General features: G+C 38.3%; 1 protein-coding gene across 2 annotated transcripts in view; it reads right to left on the bottom strand.

The window, feature by feature from the left end:
* Positions 1 to 3,100: 3,100 nt before the first annotated feature.
* Positions 3,101 to 13,037, bottom strand: part of gabrb3 (gamma-aminobutyric acid type A receptor subunit beta3) — a 63,443-nt gene continuing 53,506 nt past the window's right edge. Inside the window, exons 9-12 of one of the 2 annotated variants that reach the window (XM_065956120.1) lie at positions 10,945 to 11,189; positions 9,034 to 9,114; positions 8,625 to 8,657; positions 3,101 to 7,099 (exon numbers count right to left, since the gene is read on the bottom strand). In XM_065956120.1, the coding sequence (XP_065812192.1) occupies positions 6,749 to 7,099; positions 8,625 to 8,657; positions 9,034 to 9,114; positions 10,945 to 11,189 (710 nt within the window). In that variant the 3' untranslated portion in view covers positions 3,101 to 6,748. The remainder of the gene's footprint in view (positions 7,100 to 8,624; positions 8,658 to 9,033; positions 9,115 to 10,944; positions 11,190 to 13,037) is intronic. The other variant, XM_065956121.1, reaches the window with a different exon arrangement.

Here is a 13,037-nt window from a genome sequence, read left to right on the forward strand (position 1 = left end):
ACACTGACTTTTTTTTATCTTAAAGGGACAGATGTATGGAGACATTTTTGGTAAACCACTGTTTGTAATTCGGTAAATAGTTTCACAGCTCTGTGCACAGATTCAACAAATGTGTGGCTTTTAAAACATCTTTGCTGCATCATTATTTCATAATTATCCAACAAAAGACTTATTTTCAGTTATTAGAGCACAAAAATGTAGACTTTTCAGCCCTTAAAGATGATGTTTGTATACAAATTGATGTATCCTGTGTATTGGTGTACACATTTGTGGATCTATTTTAGGTGTTTACTATTTGGTATGCAGCAACCATATCTCCATAGATATGTGTTAGTAAAGTAAGTGAACATTATAGAAATTCAAAATGAGAGGTTTCCCAAAGCTGTTGGACACTTACCATTTGAAGCAGCACTTGTATTCTAGTAGTTGCTTATTTTCTTTACATTTATTCAAAATTTATAACATTTGTGGGTCAATCCGCTGACTTCAACCCCAGTTAAGATTAAAAAAAACTTTATGTGATGATTTTAAGGCTGAAATCATTTGTGAACAAATGAAGCAGACACTCATTTTTGTAGACTCCAAAATCTTACCTGAACTCAAGAAAAATCATTTTTTTTTTTACCACAGACTTTAACAAGAAGTCAAAATCACACTATCTTCTAAAACATGGCTGTATTTGGAGTTTTAAGAATTGTAAATGTTCCATTTCCTTGTTTCATTCGATCGTTGTTAGTCATTTAATCTAAGACTTGTTTCAGTGATTTGATTGATCTCATCTGTCACCAGAACAGAGCCGTTTAATCAGCGCTCAGAGGAACCTTCAGAGGGCTGCAGAAAACAGAGAGTGAGGGAACTTTCCAACATAAAAGATACCACGGGTGTTGCACAGCATCCTTATATACAACACACAGCTTAAAACATGGCTGATCTTCATTTATCTGAAATGTGTGACTCTCAATCAGGTTTCATTTTTGAATTGAATTATTATAGCTCCACCCTCAGACAGTTGTCATCCATTTATCTCACACTGCAACAACACTACATTAACACAAGATTTTGGATAAATGACACGAACAGGCCCGTTGACTAAAATGAGATTAGAACGATAGATAGAATGATAGGTAGAATAAATACTGTTCAGTTTGTCTTGCAGGTTATGAATTGTATACTAGGATTGCTCATGTGAAGCCCACAGCTCACTGGTGTAGATATATTCCTCTGATGTGGTTTTTTTAAAACCCTGTTTCTGCTGACGAGGGCCTGCTAGAAAATTACCTCCTTAAACTGTCTTATGATATTCACGGCTACAGATGATATAATTCATACTTTTATTACCCTGCAGTTACCCTGCAGAAAAATAAAACATACACCAGCATATACTTACTGGAAATCCTTCTGATGACCCAATGCAGTTGTGTTTTTTCTGGAATCTGTTGTTATTTGTGCTGTATGTTCTGGTGTTGAGCCCGGGAGGTGAGTATAAACTATAACATTTATTATTATATTTTGTACGGTGGTCCACAATGGCAAAAGTGCTGCAACTTATAATAAAAAGAAACAGCCTGAAAATTAAGACATGATTTAAAGCAACTTTTCCACTTTAAAATAGCAGTCTCAAAGTTGATCTAATAGTACAACAACTTTCAACAGGCAGAATAGGATTTCTCTCATATCCACGGATCTGCTCGATCGCCTGCTTATAGCCCATGATGCTAATTTTTCTATCTTAATGTTTAAAGCACTTCTATGAGGCGAGCTTTGTTATTGAGCTAGATCAACAGTGTGCAGCAGTTCTTGCGAGAAGTGCATGCGGCTTTATGGCACTAGCCAGTTAGCCCGTCCAGATTGTGTATGAAGGAAGAGGACGTGACCAATGACGCTAAGAAGAGAAAAAGAGGGAGTGCTGATAGCCTAGCGGTTATGTTGCATGTCCCATGTACAGAGGCTATAATCCACATCACAGTGGCTGTAGGTTCAAGTCCATCCTCTGCCCTTTGCTGCTTGTCATCCTCCACTCTCTCCTCCCAACATTTCCTGTCTCTCTTTTAGCTGTCCTAACCAATAAAGGCAAAAAGAAAATGTACTTTAAAATTGAAAAGAAAAAGAGAGAGTGACGAGCAGGAAGCAGATATTATTCATAAGATATTGCTACAATAATGTTAGACTGAAATATTGTCTGTCATTGCTGTCTCATGTTTAGCAGCTTTATCGGGTGCAAAAAGTAATCCAACCAAAGTTATGTCTCAGGTTTGTATTCAAATAAATTAATAAATCTAGATGCTAGCAGAGTCATGTTAATGCAAAATCTAGTAATATTACTGTACCTTGTCAGTTTGTCTTTGGTTTCAACACTACTTATGTGCTTGTCATTAAATGCATGTTGTCTGTGATGGGGAGCCATTAACATGGACTGTAGTAATAGTGGATGAAGCATGAGTGATGTCACCCATTGGTTACTGCTAGGGGATTGGAAGCCTGTCAGTGTTTGGTACATGCTGGAAATGCTATCACACCCTAACTTTTTGTAACCAAACAACAAACTACAAGCTGGAGCTGAGGCGGGTTTTAAGCCTCGACAAACTTTTACATCTCTCCCGCCTGTCAATCAAGTCAGCCACATACAAACTATGCATAACTTGTTTCCTTCATAAAATCAAAACAGATGCGTTACAAAAGAAAGTCACCCCTCTGCAGTTTGAGCCAAAGAGGACAATAACTAATCAGACCAAATGCTGTAAACATGATAAGTTCTGCTGTAAAAACAGGCCTTTTTGAAAAAATATGCTGCAAATCACGATATCTCGCTGGAAGTAGCTCTAAAAAGGAAGACATTTTAGTGCATTAAAAATGATAAAGCTGGCTCATTAGTTGCAAGTTTTTCTGTGATTTGTTATGGGATGTTGGGCTCTGTCAGGGCGTCACAGAGCTGAATAGACTCTGACAGGTGGTGTCACTCCTACGCTGCTCCATCGAGCGCTGCAGATGGTGCGTTGAGAGCTGTGCATGCCAACGGTTGCTGTTTTGGAGATGCACCATACTCACCAAATCCCTCCTTCCTTGTTACATGTTACATGATAAACTTGCTTCCTCTGTAAAGAATGGAAATAATCACGAGCTGTGATATTGTGTTTTATAATTACAACATAAATAGGAAATGATAGCGATGTATAAAGACTAACAGAACAGCGAGGCCAGAAATCACTGAGAAAACACTGTTGACAACAAAGCCATGTAATTAATGAGTATGAAAGAAAATGAGCAGGGTTAAACAGTATGTACATGAAAATTCATCAAGAAATATAAATGTGAAGGTTAAAATATGACACAAGATAACTACACTGAGTCCACATGCAGTCTGAAAGAAAGAAGGCCATATGATTTATGCTGTGTGAGTATGTGTTTCACAAAATCAAAAACACGTGGCAGCAGCCTGAAAGCACAATGAAAAAGAGTGGAAGAGTGTAAACTTGACATGTTCCCTGTTAAAAATGACATGTTGTCAATTCATTTTTTGAAATGTTACATTCCTTTACAGAAAAACAATAACATTTGTCTGGTTATAAATGTTAAAGAAATCATTTGATGTGGGAAAATGTTAACTTGTTAACTTTCTTCAGAGTGAGATAAAAAGATTGATATCACACTGTTTTCTGAACCTTTGACTGAGACAGAAGTGGACGTCACATCAGAGTCTTGAAACTGAAGTCAACACAGAAGTGTCTTAAACCGGCATTTCTAATTCCGAGCAGGGGGCGACTAGTCAAGTTGTCAGAATCTATAGGCTTGTATGATAATTAACCTTTTTCATAATTGATTTATTACACCGGCAAACATGTCTCTAACAAGTGTCGCAATTGTTCTTCAGTAAAGCTTTACTGTATGTTCCACGGCTAACCTTTTGATAAACAAGTCGCTAATGTGTAAAATTGTGTTGTTTACTGTTCGGTTGTTCTAAAAGACACTCTGCTGTCCTTTGTCCGATAAGTTAGAATTTGTTAAAAACCTGTTTCGACATTCTCCAAATTTAGCCTCCCAAAAATATATCCCAGTTACGGTGAGTTGTGAATATAGCATGCTAGCCAAAATAGCCCTTTTGTTAGCTCATAACTTTTCACTAACCCCTTATCCTTATTAGCGCCATTCCTTCAGTCACTTCTGGCTCCAGACAATTTTAAGATGGTGACAGTTCAAATTCCACACTTGAGGCTTGAAAATAGTTTATTCTGTGGTCCTAGTGTTAATCATAAAGCTACTGCCAGCTGGTTGTACCTTTATAATAGAAGTAGGCTTAGATTAGACCAAAGACTGCACGCCTGGCTCTGTCCATAGGTAACCTTCAGGTACCCATAATTTCAATAAAACAGCATACAATCTTGTTTGTTAAATCCCTACACACACAAAATCTTACCCAGGCGATAAACATCTTCAATATTTAGCAACACAGATGCTCTTAGCGTGATCATTTTCAATGTTAGCTGTTTCGGATCTTTATGCTAAGATAGATAACTGAGTGATATAAATCTTCTCATCTTAATCTCAGCAGAAAGAAGCTTGTTTCCTGAAAATATATCGATGGCCGTGACAGGATGACAAATGTATAAAATGCTGGTATTGATTCCTTCCGCCTCTTTCTTCATAATAAAACCTTTGGCTGCCAATTGAAGTAAGTTTTTGATATACAAACACAATGTTAAATCTCCTGTTACATCACAGTGTCTACTTCAACACAACCACTGAACAGTTGGTGGCGTCATCTCCAAGGCAGATTAAAGGAATTCTTTAAGCATTAGGGAAATACACTTAGTGCTTTTCCCCTATTTCAATTGTTACGCTAAGCTTAGCTAACTTGCTGGTTGCTAATGCTACATATTTTAGGGTGATGGCTACTTTCATTCAACTGACTAACAAAATGGAATGTGTGGATTTCCCAAAGGCTTCAACTTGTTCTTCATTTATAATTTTATCGAAAAATGTATGACCACATTTTTCTAAATTATTTAATGTGCATTAGAGCCCGGCCAATATATTGGTTTGCTGATATATTTAGCCAGATATTCGACTTTATATCACTATGGGAGTATATGTTTTCTGATATGTGCCATGATAAAAACTTATAAAAGCAAAAAAAGGAAATTCACGAAGAATGGATTGTGCCTGCCAATAGCTGCTCTGCTATCTGCTCCGTCTTAAGATCCAATTTACAAAAGCATACTGCGAAAATGATATTTAAGAGCAAACCTTCCCGGTAAGTTTTTTTTGTTGCTCCTGTTTTGCGTCTTATTGTGGATTAGAGCCATCAGTGTCTCCTCTCTCTGCTGTGCAGAGCTGAGCTGTGAGCTCTCAATCTGATGGAGCTCAATTCTGTCCACATGTAGATAGATGAACCCGATCGGGGTGCATTCTCTCAGGTTTATTGTGCAGTGCAGTACACTTTACAGTTGTAAAACAACTTTCACACTTTATAACAAAGCTCCTTTTTTTAACAGCCCGCACAGAGCAGCTTGTGCGGATAACAAAAACCCACTCCTGCACCCGTCCTGCCATCACGACCCAGGACGTCTCCACACAAACGGACACAGTTGTGTGCATATTTACTGGGTTGAGTCACGACCTGATTTAATCCCTGATGTTTGATTAACAATACTGTAAAGTAATATTCACAGAGACAGACTTTATTCTAATGACCCATGTATTTGAAATTCTGTATTCCTTGTGGGATCTGGCACCGTGTGGTTCCTAGAGTGAAATTCAATGTTTTATCCAATGAGCCTCTTTTGCTTGAAAATGGCCAATTCTGCCCCAAATGTCTGTATCATGAGTCAATTAAATACGCCCAAACAGCACCAGAGCACAGAGATGCTATTTGCTCTACAGCTCAGTGTGGGGAGCAGCTAATCCTCACAGGGCTTATTGAATTAGACAGTCTTTTTGTTGCATATGCACAGGTTTACCATGGCATCCTTTTGTGATTTAGATCCATAGTGCAGAAAACAATTGGGGTGTTTTAGAAATAACGTTACTATGAATTTGTCCTGCAGAGAAGAAACCATTGTTAACCATACTTTTAGCATTGTCTGCAGCACATGTTGCAGAGCGTCTCTGCTGAGCCCTAAGTTGGTTCGCACTAGAACTGTATTTTAAGGACGCTACATACAGTATAATAAAGTTATTTGAAAAATGAAGCAGCCATCTTGAGTTCCTTTGCATAGGCATATTGGTACTGAATTAGTGCACAATCTATAGGTATGCTCAAAAATCCACTAAATCAGCTTCTATATTCACATTTGGTACATTGTTCCACTTGTTTCCGTCTTTTTCTCCTCAAACCTATATCGGCCGAGCTCTAATGTGCATACAGACTATTAGAGATGTAAAAATGGTATTCATCTTTGACAGCAGTTTTGTAATTAGCAATAAGTTATTTTGTATTGACCAGTGACATATGGGTTCCAGTTGTACTAATTTAAAACAGAGTCTGTGCCTCTTTCTTTCGATGTGGTGCCCCTTGTCTTCATGGGACTTCAGTCAGTCTTTTAAAGTACATTGAAGTCTTTGTAAAATCAATGTTCCTTGTTTCTGTACATACAAAGATGCACACAGTCTGAGTGACACATCTGTGATCAGTCCTCACTCGTGTGATTTAAAAAAGTTCCTAAGGATGATCCTTAGAGAATAAAGAAGCGTCCTTTCATGCAAAAACAAGAAGAGGACAGAAATGGGTTTAACAAACATCATCATCCGTGTATTAATTGACGTAGTAAAGCCAGTAGATTACGTTGAAGAGGGAGAAGGAGAAGGGGAATATAATCCGTGACCATCTGTCGATGGCATTCACATCAGTGAGGTCTGGGATTTTGATTTTCAGCTGTGAGGATCGTCTCCGCAGTCGTGATTTCCTTGGAAATGCATTCCTGTCCACGCTGGAGCGTGCTGACTCGCCCTGCTTGCTCGGCTTCCTGTACAGGACCCCCGAGTTGTCGTACAGGGTGGAGGAGGAGGAGTTGTGGGTCTCGGTCACGGTGGTGGTGATCTCGTTCTCTCCCACCTCGTTGTGTATCTCCAAGGTTGTCAGCAAAATGTTCCCCGGGGTGTCGACCTAGGCACAACAGACAGAAGTGGTGTTAAAAAATGCGCTGTGAGCTGGGGGCTTCAGTGACTGATGACACATGTGCAGCGTGTGTCGGGGGCTCGGGCCGCCTTTTCCCAACAGTCTGACAGATTACAGCCAGGGAAACAGAGAGCATCCTTCACTACCTGGTTTCCTGTCCCAAAGTTAAATCAGTGCTCACAAATCAGCTCAAGGTTGAACAGGATGGCTCTTCTACTCGTGACAGCTTCTGCTGCCCACACAAAAACATATAAATCATGCGGACCTATGTGGCAAAAATGGAGGCCAATATGTACACAGATAAACAACAGTGTGATTACAAAGAACGAGAGAAGGTGACAAGGTAATATGTATTCACGCCGTAAACTTCACTGTCAACCAATTTAAAGACATGGCTCTAACTCCATCATGTAAAATTATAATAAGAACATGTGGAGATCCACCTCAAACCTCAAACCTGTTAGTTTGTAGAAACCAAAGGCGAAGTTTTGTATTTAATAACCTGGAGCCCTTTTTTTTGCTTCAGTAGATTGATTGAACTGGCAAACAAGCCCAATCAAATACACAATTAATGTAGAAAACAATCCTAACAGATATTAACATAAAAGAAAGGATCTCTTCAGTTTCTCTTTGTTAGAGTAAGATCCTTTTTTGAACCAGAAACTCACTATCTTTAAAGCCACCAGACTCAACTGATAAAAACATAAATCTGACCTCACAGGACAAGGGAGTAGCTTGTATGCCACGGACCTTACTCGTTTGTTTGTTTGTTATTGTTTAGTGTTAGTGTATCTGTAATAACTGTTTAAACATCACAGTCACACAATGCCAAAAATGAAACAGACTAACAGATCGAGGCAGCAGAAGAGCAGCGACTCCTGTGTTCTGCCCGGTTAAATTACTTGAAAACGTCCACTTATATATTGTGATTGTTGTTTTAATTGTCTGGTAACATTACAGAAACAATACCTTCACAAAAAGAGCTCCTCTAGGGAAATGATCGTTTTCTCTTAGACCAGAACGAGCTGCTACATCAAGGTCTTCAAAGACAACAGACTCCACTGGAAAAAAACTTTCATTTAACCTTGCAGAACACAGGAGTTGCTGGTCCTATGATGCCTCCATCTTTTAGATGTTTTTTTTCTTTTCATTGTGTGACTATGGTGTCACAAATAGTTATTCAGGAAAACAAATTAACACAAACTAACCAATAAGTTCAGGGTTATATTAGCAACTCCCTTGTTGTGCAAGGTTAAATGACTGATGTCTGGAAGCCTGAAATGCCTGAGGTGGATTTCTGTGGGGTTTATTTGCTGTAATCAAATACTACAACAACCACGATCACAATCAGAACACATCAATTTTCATTTCACCAACAAAACATGTCAAAAAAGGGGGCTCATTTATAAAAGTGCAGAATTCCCCCTCTAAACACATCAGGGAAATAATGTGACTCTAGATTAAAAAAGCTTAACGTTATAATTATGTGTCAGTGTTTGTGTTATCGACTTACTGGAGAGAGTCCCTGTAGTCCTTGTTCTGTGTGCTTTTGTTTGGAAAAGAATAGAGAGTAGATATAATTACTCCATGAGGCAAATTATAAGTAGGTATTTCATGCAAGTTTGATGAAGACAAAACAAAGATAAAACTCTTAATTATGGGGTGGTTTGTTTGCTCCTGCATTACAGGATATGATGCAGGGCTACAAAAACACATCAAAACAATGAAAACACCACAGACGGAGGAGGACTGTTGAGAGAAATACTCTTATATATGATGGTCATGGTAGAAATGGTGGGCTTAGACTCAGTGATTAAACATCATCAGTTGTTAAATGAGGCGTTTAAACTTTGGAGCAGGAGCAGGAGAGTTTAAGCGGAGGTTTCGCAGATGTGACACAGCAGGCAGTGACAGACACTCACCCGTCGTGAGTGACGACGCCCTTGTACCTGATTGGACATTTTAAGAGACGAGGACTTGCAATTGCCTCCTTCCTGAAAGGACTAGCAGGGAGAAACAAAAACAAAGTATTCGTTTGAGCTTTGGTCACATGATCTTCATGTTTGCTATATAAAGGTTGAAGTAATATCCTCTGAATCATAGACTGTAAATAGGAGATGGATATGGACTCTTAGTTTAAAAAACAAAGCCAGTGCAATAGAACCATTAAACATGCATTTCATCTAATGGCCAGCAGGGGGCGATTCCACTTGTTGCTAAAAAAAAAAGGAGTCAAAAGCTGTTTTCAGGGGCAGTCCTCCTGAATATTTCTAGAGAATTTCTTGTTTTTCACACATGCACCTCACAGTGGGAGACTCCTTGTCGGAAACGAGGGCCGGATGTCTCCCTGAGGTATGACACGACGCAGACATGAAGACTGGGAAATTCTTTAATGTAATGGTCAGTATTCACACAGAAGCCGTTTTCCTTTGTCATCATGCTCAGGGCTGCTCAAATGTTGGTTCAATGATACTGCTGGGAAACCATTTTCAGTTTTATATGGTTAATCAGGAAATGAAAGGATAATTGATGATACACATCCAGCAAAACACAACATTTGATAACCCACTAGCTACCTTTTGGCAACAGAAATCGATAGCATTAACTATTTATAGCTAATAATACTTTGGCAAAGAAGTGACTCCTTTAGAATCATGTAACACAGCTACAGTAATATAAGACATCTGTCACTTCCTAGCTAACAGTTATACAAGGCAATAAGTGGCTATGGTTGAATGTAATGTTAGCTGCAGTTTGAGCTAACTGGTTTATTGATATGGTTAAACTTAAATATGGCCAGATTTTCACTGATCACATTTTTTTTAATTGTTGATCACTCTGTGCTGATTCCACTTTGCAAATGTCCTTAATATATATGACTTACAACATGGAACAAAGCAGATATAACACATATAATTTGAGCGTCCTACCCTGAGCATGATGATAGAAGAAAATAGACCCTGTGTAAATAATGACAACAGATGTCTGTGAAAAACAAACTGTTCTTCTAAGTTGATTTATCACCTCTGTAAACATTGTCTTAATAAGTTTATGGTCTCAACTGCATTTTCAAATCTTCCTAAAACAGCTTGATATTTCTTTTAATTATCATCCAGTTCAATGTTTAAAATAGGTATTAAAGAAGAGTATACAGCTACCTATGAATGACAAGTAGTAATCCTGACTTGTCCACTAATGTAAGGGCTGAGCAATGAGTATTCACCCTCTTGTCCAAATTTGTCCCCGCCCCCCTCCACAAAGGAAAATATGGCGTCAGCTAAAATGCCAAAATTTTCTCCTCTTACTGTACCTGGCTGATAGGACATTTTCTGTTACAGTTAACAATTACACTTCCTCAAATTCATCCATGGTTTGTGGAGTTCCCCAAAGTTCTGTCCTAGGCCCAATCCCTTTGTACCTGCTACCACCTGGTCACATAATAAAAAAGCAGGCCAGTTGCCAATGCTTCAATCTCAAATTTTTATAAACAGTCAGAGATTATAACATTTAACATTTTCAATCTGAATATTTTATACAAAGCAGATTTTCCTTACTATGGTTAGTTCAAATAATTAACCTCTTGAAGGTCCAAACATTTTTAACTGTGGGATCTCTCAGCATATGGAGAGCGGTATTTATGAGAGAGTATTGTTCACAGAGTCTGACATTTTTAGTTGCTAAGAATGGGAAAAAAAATGTCTTTTGACCTTTGGGGTTTATCTCATATCTATAGAAAGTTCTCTTTTGAATCTAAGGAGAAAAAACTGCTGATTCAAACTGAATCCTTCAGACTGCTCCTTTAAACCAACCTAATGAACTAAAAAATTCCTCACCTTGGGTCTATCAAACTTTTCCCGCTCGTTGTTGGCCTTCAGTGCCTTCTCAGCCAGTTTCTTCTGCATCTGAGGACCTCGTCCAAAGAAGATGTAGTTGACGAAGGCGTACTCCAGCAGAGCCAGGAAGACGAACACGAAGCAGCCCATCAGGTACATGTCGATGGCTTTGACGTAGGGGATCTTCGGTAGAGTCTCTCTCAAATGAGTGTTGATGGTTGTCATGGTCAGGACAGTGGTGATCCCTGGAAAAATAAAGCAAGTTGAAAATTAATCATTGTGTTGCAAATTGAAAACAAAAACTGGGTGCACAGTTTCTAAAACACACTACATGGAGTAAAACGGTAAAAAGGAAAAGGTACAAGACTGTGTTCACAATTTTATTATCTGGTAGTGAAGGAAATACACATCCCACAATCCATTGCATTCTCAAAAAGACCAAACAAACAAAGTTCAGCACGTAAAAAGAACGTACACAGACCTTTTTACATGTATATTTATCATATGTTGATAATAATGTTGTATTATATTGTTGTTTGCGTAAAATAGTGTGTTGAACTTCCTTGAACTTCTGTAGCAGCCGACAGCTGAAGTTTGCGGGGGCAGTAAACATTTCCATGGTAACAGAATGTTTCACCAATCAGAGACGTCGCTGCGATACTCTAGGATTGTGGGTATTGTAGTTCTTTTCCCTAAAATTTCAGATAAATTGATTTCATACAAACTTGTGTCCTCAACTGGAGCATAAACAATTGTTTCACACTCAGGTAGCATCCTGGTTAGTCTGCCTTGGATGGTTATGACATTATGGCTAATAATCAAATACGCTATGAAGAAAAAGAATGGGATTTTTATTCCTGGATCACACTGTTGAGCTCTATTTCTTCAAAATGCAACATTTCTCATATTTTTTACAGATGTATCTCTATTTGGAAAAGTCATAACGAATGATTAAAATAATTAGCTGGTTAAAAGTGTGACAATGTCAGGACCACTCAAACACTGAAAAAGGCTCCAATCATTTTATTTTATTCATTTCACTTTAAGTCTGTCTGCAAACCCAACAAAGGTTACATTTTCTCTCCACAGTTTATACTTCACATGGTTGATTTGGACAAATGCATCTTCTTTGTTCATTTAAAATATCCACGAACCAGCTAGTGAAACCACTTGTTGTTTCTGGAGGAAGTCAAATGAGATATCTCTTATTCAATAAATCTGTTTGCAGTCCATACCTCTAGGCTTAAAAAATAGTTTCTTCATTCTAGCTGCAATTAAAAATCAATTTGCTGATGGGCTGATATCATACTCATAAGATATGAGATGATGTTAACCTATTAACAGAGAGCCGTCTTTTCTACCAAGGTCATTCCCCTCTGGTGCTATTATAAACATTTCCATAAAAACTGTGTGACAACATTTAAAGAAAGGTCACAAACAAGTAAAAGCCTTCGTCCATGCCTCCTCTTTTCAGGTTTTTAATCTCCTTGGCTAAGCAGAAAATGTTCCACTTTATGGTCTACAGCTCATGAAGCATACAACGAGTAAACAGAGTCAGCAAATACACAACAAACAGCAGTGTAGTAATTCTCTTGATAATGTGCACCATCAACAACAAATGTGTCTGTGCTGTTTTCGTGTCTCCTGGATTTCTCACCAACCTGGACTGTGTGTGTCTATTTCTGTCGACTCAGGCTTACATAATTAAACCGAAAACGTTGCACTGTACAGTACTGTATGTGTGTGGGTGTCAGGAGCACTGTGGGTGTATGGCATTGATTCCTGCAGAACAAAGGCAGGAGCAAGAATCTCAAGTCTCTCTGAGCTCACAGGAGAGCGTTACTCAACAAATCCCAGAAATGTTTTCAGTGCAGCTCTGTAGAGTTTACTGTTTGACATTATAGCTTTTGTTATAACTTTATCAAGATTACAAAATCCACTTAAAGCCCCATATTTGTGTCCCTTTCGACATGATTATATCGATAAAGCACTTAGATCATCTTATGCCGTTTCTCAATGTTCCCCATAAACAACTTCACTTCTCGATTTGAAGTTAAATTCTGGAAATTTTAAACAAAAACAGAATTAAAAAA

The sequence above is a fragment of the Labrus bergylta genome, chromosome 6, assembly GCF_963930695.1.
Source record: "Labrus bergylta chromosome 6, fLabBer1.1, whole genome shotgun sequence".
Classification (NCBI taxonomy): domain Eukaryota; kingdom Metazoa; phylum Chordata; class Actinopteri; order Labriformes; family Labridae; genus Labrus; species Labrus bergylta.